The 23337-nt window shown below is 36.1% G+C and overlaps 3 protein-coding genes across 5 annotated transcripts in view; all 3 read left to right on the top strand.

The window, feature by feature from the left end:
- The first annotated feature begins 1998 nt into the window (after nt 1–1998).
- LOC145783092 (flap endonuclease 1-like) lies at nt 1999–3788 on the top strand. Its single transcript, XM_082594865.1, has one exon. It carries the CDS (start codon nt 2037–2039, stop codon nt 3174–3176), a length of 1140 nt encoding a protein of 379 aa, XP_082450991.1. The 5' UTR covers nt 1999–2036; the 3' UTR covers nt 3177–3788.
- A 4-nt stretch (nt 3789–3792) lies between these two features.
- Nucleotides 3793–11918, top strand: LOC145783098 (uncharacterized). 2 transcript variants are annotated; one of them, XM_082594870.1, is made up of 4 exons: nt 3793–3948; nt 4365–4427; nt 8349–8456; nt 9723–11918. In XM_082594870.1, exons 1-4 carry the CDS (start codon nt 3829–3831, stop codon nt 9777–9779), a joined length of 348 nt encoding a protein of 115 aa, XP_082450996.1. In that variant the 5' UTR covers nt 3793–3828; the 3' UTR covers nt 9780–11918. The 2 variants fall into 2 exon arrangements, with proteins under 2 accessions (XP_082450996.1, XP_082450998.1); XM_082594872.1 differs by lacking the exon at nt 4365–4427.
- Nucleotides 11919–11923: 5 nt separating this feature from the next.
- LOC145783086 (uncharacterized) overlaps nt 11924–23337 on the top strand; it is a 35156-nt gene continuing 23742 nt past the window's right edge. For both annotated transcript variants that reach the window (XM_082594858.1, XM_082594859.1), the window contains exons 1-3: nt 11924–12093; nt 12549–12693; nt 14337–14556. In XM_082594858.1, coding sequence (XP_082450984.1) covers nt 11987–12093; nt 12549–12693; nt 14337–14556 — 472 coding nt within the window. In that variant the 5' untranslated portion in view covers nt 11924–11986. The remainder of the gene's footprint in view (nt 12094–12548; nt 12694–14336; nt 14557–23337) is intronic.

Below are 23337 nucleotides of genomic sequence, written 5' to 3' on the forward strand. Positions count from 1 at the left end.
AAAATTTGTTAAGTTTTGGTATTACAGTAAGAAAGAAAAGGCCCAGGGAAAATTCACTTTCGCTCACATGACACACAAAAATAAACCTAAAGAAAAAGCCAAGTGAAACTTTGCACAGCAGAAAATAGTAGCGTTAGTGTGGAAGTTTTCCGACTCGTGCCCAGAGCATTGTGACGCAAGAAGCCACACGACCTCGTTCGTTGGAAGTTAATCAGTTTTGCGGCGTATTAAGCAGCTACACGGCGCTTTGACTCTTCAAGCGCACTTTGTTGTGCTGATGATAGCCCTTCAGAGTGACTTTGCTAAAATTTTAAAAAGCCTTCTAAACAGTAGCTATAGTTCTCAAATGGCGAAGAATCAAGATAAAGTGATTTAAGCATGATAATCGACGCTAAAACTAGTGTGTCTGCCGTGAGACTTAATTTGTCCGCTTAGATAGCTGCTCAGACCGGACACGTTTGTCCGCCGTCAGCAAAAACGAATTTCGAGGCCTGCTGTTCATTATTCTTTAACTTAGCTGTAGCCGGCGTTGTATAGAATGTATAATTTGTGGGATGGCAAAACAATGTGTTTTGATTGCAACAATGTTAATAAGTGTGTAAAAATAGTCACTTTGATTCAATTTTTTTGCAGAGTTAGTTCAATTCATCAAGTTCCTAACGAGTTGACCAAACGCAGAGCGATCATACATTTTGCCTTGTTGAAAATCTTTGTTTAAAATATAGCTTTGTGTTAGATCAACGGTGTTCAACCTGCGGCCGTCGATGAATAATTATGCGGCCGTTAACATGTAATTTAATAAGCATGTGTTGGTGGCCGTGCCCTGTTGTTGAAATGAAAAAAATAAATATTTTTTTCATTTCAACAACAGGGCACGGCCGCCAATTTCATTAAATAAATTAAATGTATTTTAAATATTATAGGCTACAGGCAGGGCCTCAAAGCCTGAAAGAAGAAAAATAGCACAAAATCACATTTTTTCCACGTAGGGAGGCCCTTCAAAAGTCGGGGGGCCCGGGACACCTGCACCCTCTGCCCCCCTAAATCCGGGCCTGGCTACAGGGATATCTAAAACCACTGGATACCTATATAATATTTCAAATTTTAGAGCTTGAAAAACATTTTCATCATTAATTTTTGTAGGCTAGACTGTATTGTTAAAATCGTTTAGAGACAAAACTTTTTCCTCAACCGAATTTCATTGTAACATTAGCCTACATTGTATTATGTCCTTAAAAAGAGAAAGAACACTAGCAGAGGAGAAAAGGGTATTCAACTCCAAATGGGAGTTGGATTATTTCATGATTGAGATGGCCAGCGCATACTATGATGTGTCTAATATGCAGTCAAATAATTAAAACTGTTAAAGGAGATAATGCAAAGCAGCATTTTCGTCGTCATATGTCACACAATTACGCAAAATTAGGCAAGTCGGGGAAAATGTGGAAAAGTGCACTTGATTATCCAATGCTGCAATCCAATGAATATCCACTTGATTATCCAATCTTGTTCTTTTCGGAAGCACTTAGGCTACATATGCGAGTCTGCCTTTTCACAAATGAAGTACCTGAAAAACGAGTACCGAACGCGATTGTTGGACGAAAACCTGGAGTCTCAACTAAGACTGTATCTCGTGAGGTTCCCAACTTGGCAATTTTAATCTGCTCGTATGCAAAATCAAGGGAGTCACTAGTTGCAATATCGTAGACGGAATAAATTCATTTTAAAAAGTGTTTGATATTTAGTAGATATTAACGAATAAATTCTTCTCTTAAATAACGCAAATTAAAAACAATCATTTAAAACTCACTTGCGGCCGTGCTTTGTAGAATTAATCTAAATGTGGCCGGCAATAGCAAAAAGGTTGTGCACCCCTGTGTTAGATGCTTACAGTACATGCTGCAAGGTCTTGATCTAAAGCTGTCTGATATATTGTATTACTGTACATATATACTTGAAACATTGTTCATTTCTTGATTTTGATTATTGTAGGTTTGCTTAGTTCTAATAAGATTTATACAATTTGTGGAGACATAATGGGAATTCTTGGTTTGTCTAAATTGATTTGTGACAAAGCTCCTTCTGCTGTGAAGGAAAGTGAAATAAAAAATTATTTTGGACGAAAAGTTGCAATTGATGCATCCATGGCCGTGTATCAGTTTTTGATAGCAATTCGTCAAGATGGAAATCAGTTAACAAACGATGAAGGAGAAGTAACGAGTCATTTGGCTGGGCTGTTTTATCGAACTATCAGACTTCTGGATAACGGTATAAAGCCTGTTTTTGTATTTGACGGAAAACCACCACAAATGAAATCTGGTGAATTAGCCAAAAGAGCAGAAAGAAGGGAAGAGGCTGAAAAGCAACTGGCCAAGGCTCAAGAAACTGGTGAAGCTGCAGATGTAGAAAAATATTCCCGCCGATTAGTGAAAGTTACCAAGGAGCATATGTCTGATTGCAAAAAGCTTCTTCGTCTTATGGGAATTCCTGTTGTTGAAGCTCCAACAGAAGCTGAAGCACAATGTGCTCAGCTAGTAAAATCTGGAAAGGTTTATGCAACTGCAACGGAAGATATGGATGCTTTAACCTTTCATTCCACTCGTCTTCTACGTCATATGACATTCAGTGAAGCTCGCAAAATGCCAATACAAGAATTTATTTATGACAGGGTTTTAAGTGAACTAGAAATGAGTCATGAGCAGTTTGTGGACTTGTGCATTCTTCTTGGCTGCGATTATTGTGATCACATTCGTGGAGTTGGTCCAAAAAGGGCTTTCGATCTTATCAAGCAATATAAAAGCATTGATGAAATAATAAAGCACATAGATTCAAAAAAATATACTATCCCTACTGACTGGGTTTACAAAGAAGCAAGACAACTCTTCCTTACTCCTGATGTTTCAGATGCTGCTGATGTTGACCTAAAGTGGACTGATCCATTGGAAGAAGATCTTGTTGATTTTATGGTCAACAAAAAAGGGTTCAATGAAGACAGAATTCGAGGTGGTATTAAGAAAATTCAAAAAAGTCGACAAAAGAGTACCCAGGGCCGTCTCGATGACTTTTTTAAAGTTCTACCATCATCTCCAGCCATAAAAAGAAAGTCTGACACAAAATCCAAAGCAGAGGCTAATAAAAAGAAGAAATCAGGAACGGGGTTTAAAAAAAGAAAATAATACAGCTAGGAACAGTTCTTAAACTGAACAGTTGAATTGTATTTGCAATGTGATTGAGTTTACATTGGTACTGCCAATTTGTTTGAATTTGCTGTTGATATTAGTCATCCAAATTCGGTTTTGTCCCCACTAGTCTGGGTGTAAAATTTCATTTTTACAGACATATGTTTTCACTAATTAGTACAACAAAAGCTGTTAGAACAATATCCGTAAAGTAGACACAAGTCAAATACCATAGTCGAATATTTTTTGTCTGTGTTTCACATTGGCGAACAACTGGTATCATTCAAACCATTTTATGTATTGTTACAAGTTCGAAACTCTTGCATAGTGCATATTGTTAAGTCACAAGTACTAATTGCATGTTATTATCAAAAAAATTAACTTGTTGGACGTTGGTTCGTCTTAATGGTTTCTTTTATAATAGAAAAATGGTCTTACCATAATGGTTATTCAAATAGCGGCTTGTGATACCAAATTGTACACAAAGCACATGTCAAGATTTCTATTTCGCTTAACCTACCCCACTGCCATTAGTTGAGTTTCGACATTCTGCCGATTTTGCTTTGTGAAGCGTTCTGCTCAATTTTTCACTTTAAGTTGCATTTTTAGTTACTTGGAAAGTGTTAAGTAATTTAACTGGAAGTCAGTTATGTCGACTTCATTTCCTTCATTTTCCCCTAAAACAACTGACCCAGTGTGGTTTTCTGCCGGCGAACATTCCAATGATGAAGTGGATATTTGTGCATTGGAGACCAAGTATGAAACATGGGTGAGTGATAGCACGTGCTCTTATGTAAACTAACTTGTATCACAGTGGACAAGTAATCCTTTCATATCACTTATAGTGAAATGTTGGCATATAGTTTGTGTTTTTAAAAATGAAGTTACCGTATGTTACTATGTAACTATAGGGTGACGTTTTGTTTTGAGAAGGAGCAATCTTCCTGGTGGTGTCTTACTGTCTATAGTACAAGCTCTATACTGTCTTGTCGCTGTCAATTCTTGCTACACCTGAGTCCTGACTACCGAGAAAGGAGTGACGTTTTGTTGTTTAGCATTTCATGTGGTTTACACTCAGTAATTACGCATGCAAGTAACTTGTATCAATTGCTGCAAGTTACTTGCATATCAGAATATGGATTAGTGATTGCTTGATGTATATTGATGTTTTTACTTTATTTTCAGTTAAAAAGCGTCATTGGAAAAGACAAAAATGTCTCATACATTGGGAAAAAGCAAGAAACCTCAGTACGTTATTGAATAGGGTGTAACGCTCCGACCAACTTACTTGTTGGCTAGTTATTGTGGTTTGCGAAATGACCTAACTTGATCAATGGAAAAAAAAATTTGGAAAAAAAATATTGTTTAAGCAGGCCACGCTCCCCGTTTTTGTTGCGAAATCCCCATTACCCCACAATTTGCTATATCTCGTATTCTGGTGGAGATAGAGAGCTGCTTTTGCCACCAAAAGATGCAGAATACCAAAGTTTCTATCCGACTTATGAACATGCTACAGCCCTAAAACCTTTACTTCTTTCTATAATTGAGAAAAACTGTTTTGAGAGTAAAATCTGTCATTTTTGAAGCAAAATGCTTGTATTTCAGATCTTGGCTTGCACGATTGTCATTCAGTCATTAAAAACATAACCTTTATAAATCAAACTTGTAAGCTGTATAAGAACAGTGATGTTTTATTCAATAATGAGGCAGGAAACAATCAACACAAAACTATACAATACATGCTAGACCAGTGGTTCTCAACCGGGGGTCCGCGAAAGTTTTCGAGTTTTCAGCATGATTGATAAATTACGAAATTTAAAAATTGTTTGTGCTTTGTTTATGTATCATATTAGCTTACAGTGATTCTCAAACTGTAAGTTGCAACCCACTGGTGCGTCGTTTAAAATTGCAAAGAACATTGCACAAAGGTTTGATTTTTTAACTAAAAAATATCATATAAATGACTTAAACCTTTTAATAAAGCAATGTTGGCTATGTTCAACTTAATTCTTTTGAGACAGCAGATTGTTGATCAATGATTAACTTGGAAATGCAACTCACATATTTTGCACTGACTGTGATTATAACGAATTAATATTGATTACAAATGAAAAAAGAGAGAAATTCTTTGTAACGGTCACAAGTATTCTATTAACTTTTAATAAAATTTATAGAAAAACATCCTCAGCATATAGATTACTGATGTTTGATCCTGTGTGCCAACAAATTATAGCTCATAAGTCATAACATAATTTCATCAATCGTCAAGTGCGTTGCGAATTCAGCAAATTCTTCTCAGTGTGTTCCTTCGAAACTTATATAACATATGATTCCATAAGGAGACGCGATATACCAAAATTTCAAATAGAAATTGTTAGGGGTCTGCGACTGCTTCGAAGGCACCAAAAGGGGTCCCACCAAGACAAAAAGGTTGAGAACCACTGTGCTGGACAAAGTACATTGTCCTGTTAATTTCTCATTGCGAATAGTATGCATTGTTAATGTAACTCTTTGTCTTTATGTCAACATCACTTGTGTCACGAATTTTTTGCTATTAATTGTTTCCTTCATGTGGCCTATCAATCGATCACAAGAAGTATTGTTGTTTCGAAACACTTCCTAATCATCCTTACTCCCTGGTGTCAGATATAGTGAAAATGCAGAAGTTGCATCCATAAATGCCGCCAGCGGACGGTTTGACCACAACAGAGCTTTGGTGTCTGCTTTATTTGCTGTTGAAATCCTAGATACATCAATGTTGGCATGCAGTGCACCCAACACAGCTGTCTTTGGGTTCAGCCATTTCTCACTGTGGTCAATGAAGCATTTCTTCGCTGGCTCAGAAGCATTACATGCTTTCATGAAGCTTCTCATTTTTAAGACAACTGATGAACCTTGTACGGCACTGGGATGCAAGTCTTTTGTCTGTTAATTTACAAACATTAGAACTCACAAGGTGTGATGATGTTGAAGCAATTTCCTCTTCACTGCCACTCATACACTCAAATTCACTAGATGATGACATTGGCATTTCCTCTTCAAAAGATGTCTCTAATTCATCACTGTTACCAGTAAGATCAAAATCATCACTAGCGTGTTTATGGCAAGTTCTGAGAGTTCTGTTTTGTATTTGCTTCAAATGTATTTGCTTCAGACAGCCACATCAACACCACCAATCACCATGTTACGTTCTGAGCGCTGATCTAAAAGAAGTCTTAGCTCTTTTGGATGAACTCTTGAAGACATTGGACAAGAGCAAATAACCTTTGTTCTCCAATGGTCTGTGCACTGTGCAGGGGCGAAATGGCCTGTTTCGGCTAGTCCGATTCGGCTAGTCTAGTATATACATTTAAGTAATGCTGAAAGAGTTTCTATCACAGACATATTGCTGAGTATATTTTGATGTGATATTTAACACCAGCAGTTTTAAAACCTGAGGTAATTACTTAACCAGCTTAAAAAGCATTATTTTGGTGACCTGGGGAAAATTCATTATTCGACTTCTTACATCTTTGTAATCAATTTTGAGATAAACATCATAAAATTTTGTATACCAGTGCACAGTGCTGTACGAGGTCCGGCTAAAAAGAAACGAGACTGACACCACAGACTGCGTAATACAAAAGTCTCACTCAAATCAATGCTTTCACAGAGTTTCATAACATCTGTTGAGTGTTCAACAGATGTGTTGTCACAATGACATTGTTGCGTTTGTTTTTAGGGAGAGTGAAGTGAAGGTGGTAAAGTATCTGTTAACAATTTCCATTACACTTTTTTATTGAATAAAGTGATTTTGTTTTCAATTTTGCAAAATGACAACTGAACAAAGAATCAACATCAAATTTTGTGTTAAACTTGGAAAAACAGCAACAGAGACTTTGAAGATACTGCGTGAGGCTTATGGTGATTTTTGCATGTCGAGAGCAAGAGTGTTTGAATGGCACAAGCGATTTGTGGAGGGAAGGGAGGATGTGGATGATGATCTCAAATCAGGAAAACCTTCCACTTCTAAGACAGATGCAAACATCGAAAAGGTTCGTCAGTTGGTTCGCAGTGACCCCCGGCTCACTATTCGAATTATGGCTGGCGAACTTGGACTTGACAAAGAAACAGTCCGAACCATTTTGGTAGAAAAGTTGGGCATGCGAAAAGTGTGTGCCAAAATGGTTCCACGGCTCTTGACACAAGAGTAGAAAGCTCGTCGTCTGAACGTGTGTCAAGACATTCTTGAACAAATTGATGCAGATGAAACAATATTAGAAAGGGTCATCACAGGAGACGAATCGTGGATTTTTCAATACGATCCTGAGACAAAAAGACAGAGCCGGCAATGGAAAACTGTAAATTCACCAATCAGCACACATCAAATCAATAGAAAAAAGGGAATTTGAAGAATGCTTCAGAACATGGTCAAGAAGAATGACAAAGTGCATGGAAGCCAATGGCGAATATTTTGAAGGTGACCGTTAGAGGTCACATTATAGTTGTACTTCGTATTCAAAGTGAACTTCACTTGCTATGGGTTTTAATAAACTTTAAAATTCACCAGTCTCGTTTCTTTTTAGCCGGACCTCGTATATTGGTGAAGGAAACTTGTAAAATTATACTGATTCAATTCTGTGAAAAAGTTTGAGAACAACAATACTGTCTTCTGTTCAATGACTGTACTAGTTACACAGTTGTGGGTTTGAATAAAGGCTATCTGTAATGGCTGAATGACATTCATCTAAGCCATGACCTGAAATACAAGCATTTGGTTACGAAAGATGCAAATTTTACTGTCAAAAACAGTTTTTCTCAATTATAGAAAAAACTAAAGGGTTTAGGGCTATGGTACATTCATAAGTTGGATATAAACTTTTGTATTCTGCATCTTTTGGTGGCAAAATTAGCTCTCTACCTCCATCGTGGGATGAAATATAGCAAATAGTGGGGTTGTTGGGGTTTCGCCACAAAAATGGGGAGCGTGGCCTGCTTAAATGATTTTTTTTTTCAAAAATTTTTTCCCCCTTGATCAAGTTAGGTAATTTTGCAAACCACAATAACTAGCCAGTAGCAATTTGTAAAAAAAGTGTGTAAAGTGTTACACCCTATTATTGAATTGTTTTCTTTGCATAAACAAATTTTCAAATCTTTTTGCACAAATGTCATATTGTTTACTTACTTTAGGTCCAAGCAAATGATATGGAAGGAGAAGGTGAATCCGAAGAGAGTGAGGAGGAAGAAGATCTAAATGACTATCAGGATTCTCCAGAAGAACAAAACACCGGAAATCAAGTAGGATTGAATTTTATTTGTAGCTTTAATAAAGATAAGCAAGTACCGGAATGGCCCGTTTCGGTGAGTCCGATTCGGAGAGTCCGATTCGGTGAGTCCGATCCCTTAACAGGGGATTTTTTCAATTTTTTTTTTAAATTATCGGGTACCGTAGCCTAATTATCATTGCCGTTTTAGGGTTAGGGGTTAGAGGTTAAGAACTCACCGAATCAGACTCACCGAATCGGACTCACCGAATAGTAGCAGACCCAGCAAGTACTGTAGTTAGACTATGTGAGTTGTTTTTTTGTTTTCTTTTTTTTTAATATTTTTATTTGGAAAAAAAAGCAAAAAAACAATCGTTTTTTTTTTGTTGTACTGTACCAACAATTTGTCCTAAAAATGAAATGTTGAAACAAAATTTGTACTTTTGCTTTGAAATATTTCTTCTGAAATAATCAAGACATCGATAAGTTACCAAAATACAACTTTGTCACTAAACTTTTTATTAAAATCTTCCTTTGACTTTACCCATGGTCCAAAAACATGCATAGTGTGATAAAGTAATATTTGTATAAATATTTTTGTAATATTGTGATAAAGTAATATATATTTGTAATCAAAATTAGTTCGTTATAACCACAGTCATTGCAAAGCTGTGAGTGGTGATAGACTGCTGTCTAACGTTTGCATTTTAGTTAAGCATGGATCAATTGGATCAACAATCTGCTGTGTCAAAAGAATTAAGTTGAACATAGCCTTATAAAAAGATTTAACTCATTTATACGATATTTTTTTAGTTCGGAAACCCAACCTTTGTGCGATGTCCTTTGACATTTCAAACGACGCACAGTTTGGGAATCACATAAATTAAATATACCACAACCAATTTTTAAATTTTGTAAATTATCAAATATGCTGCAAACTCGGTGATTTTTACGGACCCCTTGAAATGCTTCGCCGACCCCCGGTTTAGAACCACTGTTCTAAACAGAACAACGAACTTTGTCATGAACTGGTAGAGCACGTCTGCGAAATACTGTATACAACTATACATGATGTATATGTTTGTAAGCATCGTTTCATTTTGATTATTTGAAAAAAGATCATTCGACCTCTACCTCCTCTGATTTCAACTTTCCATTGGTGCTTGTTTTCAGTGCCTTTTTTATTTTTTTGGAATTTACATTTTTACTCGCTGATGATTATCTCTGCCAGCATCAACAAAGCCTTGTTAGCCTACTGGAAACATATGTCAGAGTTTCAACGTCTGCGCTTTTATTTCAGGCGGACATCACCATGGATGCAAGTGTGGATGGGGATGACAGTTCATGGATATTGTGATCTTGTCGGTATCTATGGTGAATGAGGTTTTTGTCTAGTAACAGCGTGCTCAATAGGAAACATTAATCCACTTGGATGTGTTCAATTCGTCATACTACCCACGCAGCAAAATCTCGTCATTTTTACATTGATTCAACGTCTGCAAAGGTTGAATCAATGTAAAAGTGACGGATTTTGTTGTCTAGGTAGCTTTAGTTTGGTTTGTTACCATAAAGTTGCAAAAATTCAGTAACTTCGTGAACTCTATATTGTTATCTCTCAATAAGCATTTTATTACTTTGTTGAGAAAGTTGTTTCACTTAACAAGTTACAGGGGATGGAAGGCTCATACCAACCTTTCCCGATGTTCTTGCAATTTCTTATTTAGTGGTCCGCAAGGTGGCGCCAGAACTCAATGTTATTGCTTGTTCAAAACCTCATACAATTTGTACAAAAGATAAATTCTTTGGTACAAAAAAGCTAACTCTCTCCCGAAACTATGTTATCATACAATTTGTACGATAAAATTGCTAAGTCTGTCCAAGGTAGTCTTAAAATTGATACCTAATTACAGAGTATTTTCCACGTAATTGTATGTTTCCGAAATGTATGAGTTTAAAACAATTTTTAGGGTCACGTCGACAAGTATTTGCAGGCCCCTGCATTAATGTACATGATGTAGATGTGCATTGTAAGTAGTACAACCGTTACTTTGAATGCTCTTAAACCGTAGTTATAAGTTTTGAAGACAGACGCTGACGACCTGCGTTCCGTTGTCCGAGGATAAACATTTTGCATCAATCATCTCTGATTGCTTCCTTGCCTTCCCGTCCACTTAATCTAAATCTTCAATCAACTACCAGGTAAAAGCCTGGATGCGACAAACATCTCTAATCATTCTATTCGATTGTGAGTTTAGATGTGTTTTTATTTATTTATTAAACATAAAAGGACGTTTGTTGATATTGATGTGTTTTTTGTGTCGGGTCGGACGAATTTATCTAGCTGAAATGTTAGCATTTTAGTTTATTGCTAAGCTCAAGTGAAAAAGTTACTTTTAAAAACTACAATAAATTAAATGTGATCGTAGGTTACTTTTAAGTTTGCTATATCACGAGAGTTTTGAAGGTGAACAGTGAACAGTAACTTACATTCTATGTGTGATGTGAACTCTGAATTGAATTAAGTCTTTTCTGAAACACTTATGCTGCTCTTGTTGGCCGATATAATCGTTTATCTATCGCTATCAAATTGGCAGTAAATACTTGTGTTTTGTGCAGGTATCTTGTGTCGGGTTTATTACTTACCTATCAAAAGTTTGTGCTTATTATCCCCACCCAGACAACAAATTAACTGCTTTTTACATTAATTCAACGTCTGCAGACGTTGAATTAATGTAAAAATCGGTTAATTTGTTGTCTGGGCAGTTCGTTGTCTTTATTTTTCACTGCTTGTATGATGTATCGTGTTCGTACTGTGTATTGTTTTATTTACTGTCAATGTAGTGCTTCGGAAGTCACTTCAAAACTTTAGATCTTTGATGCAAGGCGTTTGGAATCAGTCACCGAAACCCCATAATGATTATTATCAAAGTATTTCATGGACGCGTTGTTCATGATCTTTAAGAAACTATTTTTTATTGTTCTATTTCCAATTTCCATCATCACTTTCCTCGCGGAATAAAGCGTCCTCTTTTACCGGACTGAATCATCACAGGCTTGTGATGAAGAAGACTGTGCGTGGTCAATGACATTTTCTTGTTCTTACTCGGCTATGATCGTGAAAACGCCAGTCACACTCCAAGTCTGACATGAAAAATTCAAGCGTTGGATTCTTGCCCAAACGGCAAATGTATGCTAAAATTTGCATCTCAAGGTGGCGCTGTTGTCTTTATACGTTACATTTCTCGCTGCATTGGTGTTTGTTTTCAATGACTTTTTCGACAATAAAATCTGACGGATATCTTTGGATCTGACGGTCATCGAATGTGTATTTTCAATTAGCTAGATTTTAGACAGAATGTTTTCATCCCGCACAAAGTTGAATATGTTTTACTTGATTTTGTTTATTGTTCTGTTTGGTAGTTGCATGTTTATGTTAGTGAACCCTAACTGAATGTTATATTCCCTAACGACTTTATTCTTCTTCATTGTTTTATAGCTTTTTATAATATTTGTGTCAAGTAATAGTGTAGAGAGTTTTCTCAAAGTCCTCAGCTGTACATCGTCATGCGACAAAGAGTTAAACGGACTCGTCGGATCCAATACCCAGCCTCCGGTGTCCAGTCTGACGTGGAGGCTCTCCTGCAAAAGTTTGTGGAAACAAAGAGCATACGGTGAGAACGAAACACATTTTACCCATAACGCTAGCAAAAAATCAGTTGTTGTCACATTGAATGCCTTGAGATGTTCAATCGATGTAAAAAGAACGGTTTTGCTTGCTGGTTCTTAAATGTAATATGGCAGATGCGAAAGCATGACAGTAATTTTTCTCTCCCAACAAGTTTAACATAAGTTTTTTAATGCTTTATCTTTCAGTCGTGTCGTTCGTCATTCAGGTGAAGCCTAATTGTTCGATTTGATGCTCTGTGCCTTATTATGACACTTGAAGGTGGACAAAATGATTAAGTTTCTTGTCTTCCCATCTGCATATTAACAATTTTCAACCATCACGCATGAATACATCAAGAACAACAGTTTTAAGAAAGTGAAGGGTTTTCAGTGTTCTTTACTGTAAACCCAAGTAGCTAAGCTGGTAACAAAATTTTTTTTACATTTTGACATTTTCCAGGTATGAAGTGTTTGCAAGATTATGGAGAGATGGAAATTATTCCTTGATCCATGCTGGGCGAAACGGCTTGAGAGAGAATCGCGAGTTTATGGAAGAAACTTTTAAAATCGTCCTTAAATTTATTTTACCTCCATACAGCTTGCAGGTAATTAAGTGCTTGGAGTTTAGAAGCCATAAGATTATGACGAATATGTCGTGTTTTGAATGTTTTTATTAACGCGTCTTATTCTTGGTTTATGTTGAACTTCTAAAATTACATCGTTTATGCTTCTAAAATTTTCTACAAGTCCGTTCAATTTCTGTTTGTAACATAACTAGATCAAACTCAAGACAAACTCAATTGACTGCCGACAGCGTGGCTCTAATATTGTTATATAAAAGTGACGTTTAGATACTGTTCGCAATGCAAAAAGGCGGCTGACAGGTGTTCATATGAACCGACTCGTTAGAGATATGACATGATTTTTTTATAACTTGACCCTCTTCACGACATGTCGCAAAGAATTACATCAAATTTAATGGACATTCAAGTAGGAATTTATATTTATTGCCAATATCCATTGAGTACATTGATATTTTATCCATACTTCCAGTACATTTCATTTTGTTATGAAGGTACTTGAGAGACGTTGAAGGGGCTTTCTGCCATTTGATTAACAATTGGTTGTATTGATTGCACGTGACGCAAATACGTTTGCAATGTTGTTATCGCTTTTTGTATTTGTGTTTTTCTTACAAATAATTTGATCTAAAGCCAAAGTCGTGCAGAGGTCACGATGCTTGAATTTCCTTTGAAAAAAAACAAAAATAATTTTTTGCTTTGTGACCAGTTGTCCTCAAATACAAATCCACATTCTAGGAATAACTTTACCGTTTTGGTGTTTTGGAATGTTTTTTTATAAGTTTGTTTAATAATTAATTGCAATTTTAGCATAAATATTTGATGTTTCACATAATTGCTTGTTTAATTTTGTTCACCAAACATTCTCCCTTTGAATACAATATAATTTTACGTAATCTAACGATCTGTTGATGTAGATGTTTTGTCTCCGGGTCTCCAATTACTCCCTTAGATCAAGATCTCACATACCCGGCCCTTGTGGTATCGGCAATATCCGCTTATATTTGTGTTTTCCATATCATTTTGGCAAAACAAACATTTTAATTTATCTGCTGACTAGTCCAGAGTATGTATAATTGGATGACTTTTTATTGTTTAATTTACTTCAAATTTACCGACTTTACAACTAATTTTTATTAATTTTGTATTGGTATCAACTTTTAATTGAATAAATTAATTTACTGGTTTGGTCAAAGTTTACAGATATATTTGGAAACTTTTTTTGCGGTTGCCTGCTGTTGGGTTTTCTTAGCACAAGATTAAACCTAAATTTTGATTTCCTTTCTCAGCCTTTTTTCTATCTCTTTATTTCGTCGTTAATACGTATTGAAATAACCGCTAAATTGTGCATTTCACGTAGTCTGTAGCTCACTTGTCTGTTAAGTACTTTCATCACTCCATAGCGTTTAGATGACGTATTGGACTTGCGATTTTGTCAAGCTTTTTTGTTTCACTTAATGAAATTATGAAGAGTTTTTGTATTTGCGAATTTTCTTAACTTTAGTTTCGCTTTTAATCGAGCTATAGTGCCAAATTTTTTCGTTGCGCTCTGAGTAAAAAACACCTTGCGCTGATATAGGCTTTGACTCCATTGAAAGCCTGAATTTCATAGTGGCTTGTTTTAACAAACAAAATTACCAATAGAGGATTGCGTTATGTTTCGCCAGGTACGTGTCGGTGCCATATATGTCCTGTACAGTTTCTATCACACGCAAAGAGCAAAGATGAAGATTAAAGCCCGAGTTCCTCTCTCTTGCTGGCGAGATGTGATGGATCTCCACGAGCAAGTAATCACCCATCGTCATCTTGATGTTGATTACATCATCAGGAAAATGATCCATGATGGAGTTTTTGAACACGTGGCCTACCCTTCTCCTCTGACCATAGGTTAGTAATGAAGTATTGAGAACGTTGTTTTTGTGACTATTTTGCGAAAAAAATGTGTGGAATTGTAATTTGATATTGTGGGGAAAAAAGCCAGATTGACGTTGTGTTTCTAAGAAGAAATTCCTCATCTGCAAATGCTGAAATGAACACGGAAAAACTGCAAGCATAGATTTGTGCACACGAAAATTGGAAACTACTATTTTTGCTTTCCATAGACAACTCGTGAAGAATTACAATATGTGCTTGGTTGAACCTGAAACAAATATTATTGTTTTTTGGCATGTGTGGGAGGCGTTAATAGTTTTCTAACTGTCATTGATTACACTGTATTGGATGCGATTTTTTCTTCATGGGATAACAAATAAGCCAAGGAACTGTTTTTTTAGTCACTGTTCTATTTCCAAAAAAAATTTCGAAGGAAGTTTGCTTCATCACCATCACACAGAGAATCATGACTCATCAAAATAGAAAGTTCTCTGACTACTTGTTGGTGTGGTGATCGAAACTTTTATTGTTCGCTTTCTCCACAAGTTTGGTTGATTGGCACCGCACAACACGTTATTTTTACGTTGATTCAATGTAAAGTTTATGTACTGTTTGGTCAGTGGGAGGAAAGAGTCATCCTCTGAATATTCAAAAACAATCATGTTTTGGTGTTGTATTATTGAGTTATTGGAAAGTCATTTCGACATTGGGCAGTGACGTAGGGATGAAAGGTGAACATTAATTTTCTTGTATCTTCCTTGCTCCTGGTGAGGGAAAATATCCACTTCCCTGAATGGCGGATCTAAGTCGAAAAAGTGTTTTTTAGGTTTTGACCTAGTTGTCGAGTTTATCTCCTGGCAATTCATTAACTTATTGACAGCTGAAATCATCTTTTATCAGTTGCTCGTTCGAACTATTACAGCTAGCAAAAACCCGCTCTCTTTATACATTGATTCAACGTCTTTGAACATTGAATCAATGTAAAAAGAACGGGATTTGCTAACTGGGTTGCTGTTTTGCATAATTATCTGGACGGAAACCAAGATTGGGTACACGTCACAGTCACGTCACATTGATGTTGTTGTGCGGATGAGTTTTTGTTCAGAATGCAAAAATTGAAGTTTCTACTTTAATTGTTTTACTTGCGACGTTAAAGCAACGTAAAACCTGTGAATTTGTCATAAAAGTTGTTTTCAAAAATTAATTTTTTGCCCTTTGTTCTTCGAAAATTGACTCGCAGTTTATCTTCGTAGAGATGTTTTTTGCTGTTACTGACCAATGATCACAATAACAACTAATCACAAAGGAATCGACGTTAAATAATTACCAATAAAGATTTGGTGGTCTTGTTTTTGGCTAACCGTGATTGTTTTCTGATGGAAATCTGCGTTTGCTCTTTTTATTATGTTTTACATATTTTAAAAATGAATGGTCGGAGATTTGTTATGCATCTTGAAGGGCTGTGTTTGGAAAGCATGCTGTGCTTTATTTGATTTCAAACATAAACGTACATTTTGGCACAAATAATTTTTTTAATGACATTGATGAGCCATGATAATAAACACATTTTATTATCAAATGCTATAGTTGATTAGGTCTGCAGCATGGCGAGAGAAGGGATCCACGAGATTTGACGCGTTGAGGCACTGAAAGTTGTGCTCTATTATGCAAAAGGACACACTTACATCAAAGTGGGTAAAAAAATAAGTAAAAGAAGTAGCGTCCAGGCAAACTTTTGTCGTCTAAGAGAAAAACACTTTTAACTACAACCATGCAAGTTCGTTCCTTGAGCGACCTTTTGATCTATCCTATTATGAAAAGCAAGGTTGCTATGGAAACTACAAGTACACTTTTCAGGTTGAATTTTTATGACTTTTGTTTTAACAACTTTTTTTTTCGAAATGTGTAATGTAGTACAACTATGTGCAATCGTTTGGTGTGAGGTTTGACTTAAAATAAAGTCATGCAGCCACTATCTTCTGCTACGATGTTTTTTTTTATAATTTTATAATTCCCACCAGTTTATGCCTGAGTTGGTGTGGAATAATATGTTTTTTAATTTGATCTGGGAAAGTAAATACTCAAAAGCTTGCATGTTCATCTGGGTTATTTACATTTCTAGTAGAGGTCACACGTTTCTGCGTTTCCTTTTGAATTCATCGGATAAACATTGCACCTACTGCAAGAAAACTAAAATAATCATCTGGAAAAGTTAGTTAGCCACGCGCACAATTTAAATCAGAAACGCAATTGCTTCAAAATTGAAATACGTGGAATAAATATTAAATGTGAAATGATTTACTATGCAATTAATTACAAAGTTTCTTGTGTAATTTTTTAGTGACTACGGGCTTGGCTACTGCAAGAGGTTAAACATGATAAGCAGCTTTCTTTTTGACGCTTTGAATTCGTTACCCATGCTATTCGATTTGCAATAATTTGATTTATCATTCCATTGGCAATAACATTCATTTTCCCGTTTGGTGTCGCCAGACGTTAACCTTGCATCAGAAACAACTTTTGAACTCGAAACTTTCCATGTTTTGAAATTGTTACGTCATTATCGTCATGTGACGTTCAGCGTTTCAACGCTTGTAACCAAAATCACCTTATTGCTACATAATTGCCTAAAATTCCAATGGCGTAGTTTATTGTTGAGAAATACACTTCTGCGGCTGTTAATCTTCCTCAACTGCTGTGAAAATAGGGAAATTCTACGAATATAAATTTTAAAGTAAATATTTCCAGCTTAAATCGCCGTTGGTGAGATAATTTTTTTGTTTGTTTCAAACTATGAAATGCTGTCTACACCATTTGTTGATTTTGTAAGATCTGTGTAAAAGCTTGACTCTGATTTTTGTTAAGTCACGTTTATCACTTGAAGCAGAAACCCGATTCTCATTTCAAGCTGTAAAGCTTGATTTGTTGATTTCACGTTACTTGAAGTTCCGAAGTTGATGATGAAAGCGAAACTTCGAACTTTGCGTGATAGTTTATAGCAATTATTATTGAGTGGTCATGCGCCCAGCCAATACATGCTTTCGTTTTGCATCACTTCAACGTTGCTAGACGTTGCAACGATATCAGGATGGTAACGTTTCTTCGCTGAGAGCTTCCTTTTTGAAACCATGGATGCCTGATGTCAGTGCAAAACTGGTTTTGATTTTCTTGGTTTAATTAACCCTGAGTCAAATTGCCAGGGATGTGGTCAGTTTGAGAAATATCCTGCTATGTTTATCGTTGACCAGCTGGTTGTTTTTGCATTGACTAAATGTTTAAAGGTTGTTGAAAAGTCCTTGCAAAAATACGGAATGCTCGTTGTCACGTTTTTCAAGCCAGCTTAACAAACACACTAATGTGAGCCAGCGCCAAGTTGCTCTAACAACTTCCCACTTCATCGCGATTGCGTAAAAATATCATTTTGACGTCATCGACAGAGATGATGACATGATGAGTCGGGCTTAAGTCAAGAACATGTTGTTTGAAGTATGTCGTTGTCGCGCGTTCGTCATGTCACATTTTTGTGTACTTTTGTTCGTTTGTCATTGGTAAGTTTTATGTTTTTCAAAAAAAAACTTTTGTTTTTGCTCTCAAAACTTTTCACTGTTAGGTGTTTTATTATATTTGCACAGAAAATCTTTACATGCGGCAGCTCTTTACACAAATCAAGCTTATTCTGCAAAGCGTTTCAAACAAATGATCTAACCATTTTGTAACATTTAGTTTTGTATATTCAGCCAATGTGTACTAATAGGACTTGTGTGTTTGCATTAGACCATGATTAGATTCGTTTGCAAAAGTATTTGTTGCTTCAACCCGGTTGCTAGTTGGGTTGATTTTATTTAAGATATCTCAAAATGTGATTGAACTGACGCACAATGCATGAGTTGTTCATTTTTTTTCAGCCCATGTGTTGACAACACATTTTTTAAATGATCAGGCACCGCTTGGCTTGTGTTTACCCCATAAAGAGCTTTCCTCTTCTCCCTATTCTCTTCAAAATCTATTTTAAGGCAAAGTCCAGTCTGCCCAGCGCACAAAGCCGCTGTATGGGCGACAATAGGTTCTGCTCCGTTACGTATGACTGTGTATTATCTCAATACGACGAAGAATCTCAAACTACGTTACTTTTACCGCCTTTTTCTACTTTATACATCTTGTTGAGACTTTGAGGTTGATGCCGTGAGTTCACAAACACTATATTTATCGAGTATGCTTCGCGAATGTTCTTTCTCTTCTCGTCAACAAACATGCGCTTATAACTAAGCACACGAACGGTTAATTTGACTTTCTCCTATTCAACTCAGCGTGCCTGCAATCACTAAAACTAATGTGCCCACTAAAACAGAATACATATATATCATAACTGCAGACAGGACGTCAGTCGTCACTGTTCCGACCTTAAGGTCTCTTCAGTATCAAGTGCTTTGAAAAAAAAATCAAGTTTTTATGAACAATCGGGTATCGTCACCTGATGTCAATAAAGGACAAGTTCAAACAAAGAAAATATTTCCATATTTGGTTCAATACTTCTCCTCTTATGAAAAAATTGCCCCTTGAAACTGTGATGTGCGATTGGAAAAAACAGTAAATTTTTTAAAAATTAACTAAGCATTTTTGGAACAATTTTTAACGATTTTCGGAATTTAGAAACTATCTGTCACGTACGTTTTTATTTTGGCAAAATATCGATGTTTTGCGTGGAGTTGATATTATCTGACGTTGATTTAACGCTTGGTCGCGATAGCCAAGAAAGTTCAGTGGTGTCAAGTTGCCCACGCCTTAGGTTTTTATTATGTGACCGTGACTCACGCAGCAATTGTTTGTAGCGTCCATCTGAAAATTTGCTTGTTGATCATCGTCTTAAAAGTGTGTTACGCAATATCCGTTCGAAATTTTGAAACCGTGGTTTTGTATTTGTGACATATCCTTCCCGCTTGTTCTTTATTGTTTGTTGCTGGTCTGGAGGAATTTATTTTTTTGGCTTGAGTCTGTTTTTGCTTCAGCGAGGGGTAGTATTTTTGTATCATGGATGTGTTTGCCTGATTGCTGTACTAAGTGTAAAATTTTCGCATTCGAATCTTTTTCGATTGAAGTTGGTCTGAAAAGATACAAATACCAAACCTGCATTTTTTTTTATAGTGGACTAAAATATCTAGTTATAAACTCTGATGATAATTAATTTTAGTGTATTTTACCTGTGACTACAGTATTTTCCTTTTGGTTATGGTCAAACTTCTTCCGTCGAAAGCCACAAAAACTATTTTCAATCCAGTTTCTAGCTTCTGGTCAATGAGATACAAAACTTAGACCTATGTGTAGTGTGTACCTTCCTTTTGAAATTGTTGTCATCGATAGCAAATTACTTACTCACTTCTTTGATGTTATCTGGCGTTATGCACTGGCCAGCAGCCACCCGTGAATAAACAAAGCCTAGCTCGTACAACCTAATTTCCTGTCGACGGGAGAGCCTTTCCCGTAGGCATCTACGAATGGTCATTCGTACAATAAATAAACTTTTTTTTATGCTAGGTTGAACATTGTTGACTGAGAAATGTGAAAGATTATGTGACGAAGCTGGGTTACGCCAGCTTTATCGCTTACGAAAGGCCTAAATTGCGCTTGCTTCTGCGTTGTGTAATCCATCCACATGATACTATCCTGAATAATACTATCAGAAAGGAAAGGTTGAAGCTGTTAGCAATAAATTTAAAGACAACATTCTTGTCAGTATGTCAGCCATTTTTATATTGATCGCAATCGCGGCCACATTTTAGTTTGATAATGTCGAATAAACATGACCTCCTGCATAGGAATAGTCTTTTAGCCAGTGAGTCTAAAATAGGTGAAACTTCAGAAAGAGATCTATTGCTATCTGGTCTGAAGCAAAGTATTTTCACTGTAATATTTGAGTTTAGTTTTCTCAAGTAGGAAGGAAAAAAGGTTATTTTATAAATGAAATTTTTTTTGTTCCGGGGAGGTCTTACGGTATCGTAGTCATGTGACGTTATTGTATTTCCAAGTGTCACCAATTTTATTTTGAAAAAAAATGTTTTGTACATTTAAATCGCTCTTTGTATTCATGGTTAGCAATGTTGACTTGTCTTATAGCTTTGCTTTCAGTGTCAAGAATAAGCGCATTTCTTATGAAAGTTTTTGTGCGATTGTTAAAGCATTGAGTCTAGGATTGGCTGCTTATGTCAAGTTCAAACTGTGCCTGATATTATTGTCAGAAAACGTGTAGCCAGCGATTAAGCGACTATTCAAATAGAACCGCCTGCTTTACAAAGCTGAACAATAAACACGGTGGTAGATATTGTGCTATACAAAAGTTGTATTAAATAATTCCATTCATTAATGTTTTTGTTTTTTGGTTGCTATCAACTATGTTTTAATAAAGATGTTTTCTTGGCAATAGTATTTGAATTAGTATTGGAAAAACTGCAGAATACTCCACTTTGGATTTTCGCATTTTTATGCTTAGGTTTACTAACATTAGTACATATAGAGTATAAGTAATAGACTGTTAGCAGACCATTTGAATGTACATATGCGCCTCAAAAACAGATGCTGTACGTTCAATTCGCACAAGAGGATATTAGAGTTCCATCACACAAATTTTACCAAGAAAATTATCGGCATTCTACTTTTTTCAACCATTTATCGATTGGATATCAGGCCTTCTCTTTCCCGCTTTTTCATATTGGTTACTTACAAATTTATCGACTGATTTACTTGTCTACAGAGCTTCTGTTACTGCAAGTGCTATTTTAAGCTGTAATGGTACTTCATCAAAATTATCGCCCACGCGTTGATTAGCGTTTTGCAATGCGAGTTTTTGATCTCACGGTTTAATTTGTGGAATTTACGAAATACAACGTGTGTTTCAACACTTCAAGTTAGGTTAGTCTTGACATGAAGAGGAACATATCAGAACAGACAGAGGCTTGCCGATTGCGCGTGTAGTTTTATTCTGTAGATCGCTTAATGCAATACGAAAAGGCATCAGTTGATTGCATGTAATTACAGCACAGTCTTGTCACTGGTTCTGTGAACACAAAGTGATTATTTTAATTGCGTTTATGGTCTCAAGAATTGCAGCAATTAGATACATCGGGATTTTGCCAGGTTGAATTTAAACTTGCGGCACCTTTTTTATCGGACAATTATCTGCTAAACTTAGCACATCATATATTTCTATCTTTAAAAACATTTTTTGTATTACCACTGTTGTATGTGACTGTATACGTAGAAGATCTGTCTTTTAATTTTTATAATTTGGATCGAAAGTGGAATTTCCAGAACTTATTTTAGTTAATTTGCTGGCACTGCCAATGGTGATAAAATAACATATAAGCTGTTTTGCGCGATGTAGTATCAAATGAAATGTTGTGTTTTATCTATTACTTTAATTCTGCTTCACTTAAAAACAAATGTGTATAACAAATCAATTAAACTGTCTGGTTGTCTGAACGAATGGATTTTTTCTTTTTGTTTTTTGGAGGCAGGTAGCGTTATTGTGGCATCACATTCCAGGTATTTTAAGCTTAATTTCTTGCGAGACAACTTTTGCCAATGTTGTTGAGTTAATGTCATGTTTGTTTCCAGTTTCTGTGATTGAAGCATTTCAAGCATGAAATCTCTGAAAACGGTGACGCTTCCACGAACTCACGATTAAAGCGATGGAACTTGCATAAAAATTTGTTACTTTGGGTTTACCTAGCCAGCGGGTTTGAGACGCTTAAATTAAATTACGGTAGCTTTTGGCCTTTGTACTTTTCCAAATGTATACTCCGTTGCAATAAAGCAAGGCGAAGTGGTTTGTGTTACCACACGCAGAACTGCGATGCTCGTTCAAAAAAACGTAAACTATTTGAGTAACTCACGTTGAGCAAACATAAAGGGTGCAAAAATAATGGTACGAAATACATCACGGGTAATCGCGTTACTTACAGCAGAGCGACAGTCAAACGACTTTATCGCATCGCTCAATTCAGCCAGCAAATCAGTATTTTTTAACATTGATGCAACGTTTGTACACAATCAATGTTTAAAAAAAACTGATTTGCTTACTAGGATACCGCAATATGATAAAGTGCATCCGCACGGTACAAAATTTACAGGTTTACGATTCTTTTTTGTGTTGGTTCTTTGTAAAATTTCTTTTTCAGATTGTTATAGTCGCAATCAGGCTTGTACTGAACAGTTAGACATAGATTATGTGGCTAGAAAGGCAGCGATGTTAATTTTCGTGTCCACTTTCAAACATGTCATTAAGTGCCAAGATGCAACATCATGTTCTCGATGGGTGTCGAGCCAACTTCCTTCTGAACGTCTTACAGGCGCTCTCGGTCGCGCACCTCTCGTCAATGATATTGGTTGCTTGAGCATTTAAACCTCTATCAGTCTTGGTATAAAACTCAAAACATATCTTTCTCAGTTGTTTATTGTGCTTTAAAACATCCTTTATACAAAAAAGGTCACATTTTCTGACTTTTCTTTGTCGCTTTTAGTATTTCGCAACATTTTTTTTTCTTGGTGAAGCAAATCTTCTGGAATGTGTGTGGGAAAATCGTTTTCATCCCTGACACAAAAGTCGAAATATTTTCCTTATCCATGTTGCAAACAACCATAATTCTGTTTCTGCGCGAGAGATTTTTCTTTGTCTTGAGCTATTTCGGCCTTGATGTTGTATTTGGGTATTCTGCGAAGCGGTTTCCGCATGCGACATTATGTCGTCACAATCTAGTGAGAGTGATTCATTGGAAGACCACTGCCATGAGCGATCTGCTTGTT

The sequence above is a fragment of the Aplidium turbinatum genome, chromosome 14 (assembly GCF_918807975.1).
Source record: "Aplidium turbinatum chromosome 14, kaAplTurb1.1, whole genome shotgun sequence".
NCBI lineage: Eukaryota > Metazoa > Chordata > Ascidiacea > Aplousobranchia > Polyclinidae > Aplidium > Aplidium turbinatum.

Bases quoted from the DNA above. Each gene is read 5' to 3' on its own strand.
- LOC145783092 (XM_082594865.1), top strand. From the start codon at position 2,037: ATGGGAATTCTTGGTTTGTCTAAATTGATTTGTGACAAAGCTCCTTCT.
- LOC145783098 (XM_082594870.1), top strand. From the start codon at position 3,829: ATGTCGACTTCATTTCCTTCATTTTCCCCTAAAACAACTGACCCAGTG. The intron at 4,428-8,348 runs GTACGTTATTGA...TACTTACTTTAG, and splicing joins GGAAAAAGCAAGAAACCTCA to GTCCAAGCAAATGATATGGA. The intron at 8,457-9,722 runs GTAGGATTGAAT...CTTTTATTTCAG, and splicing joins AACAAAACACCGGAAATCAA to GCGGACATCACCATGGATGC.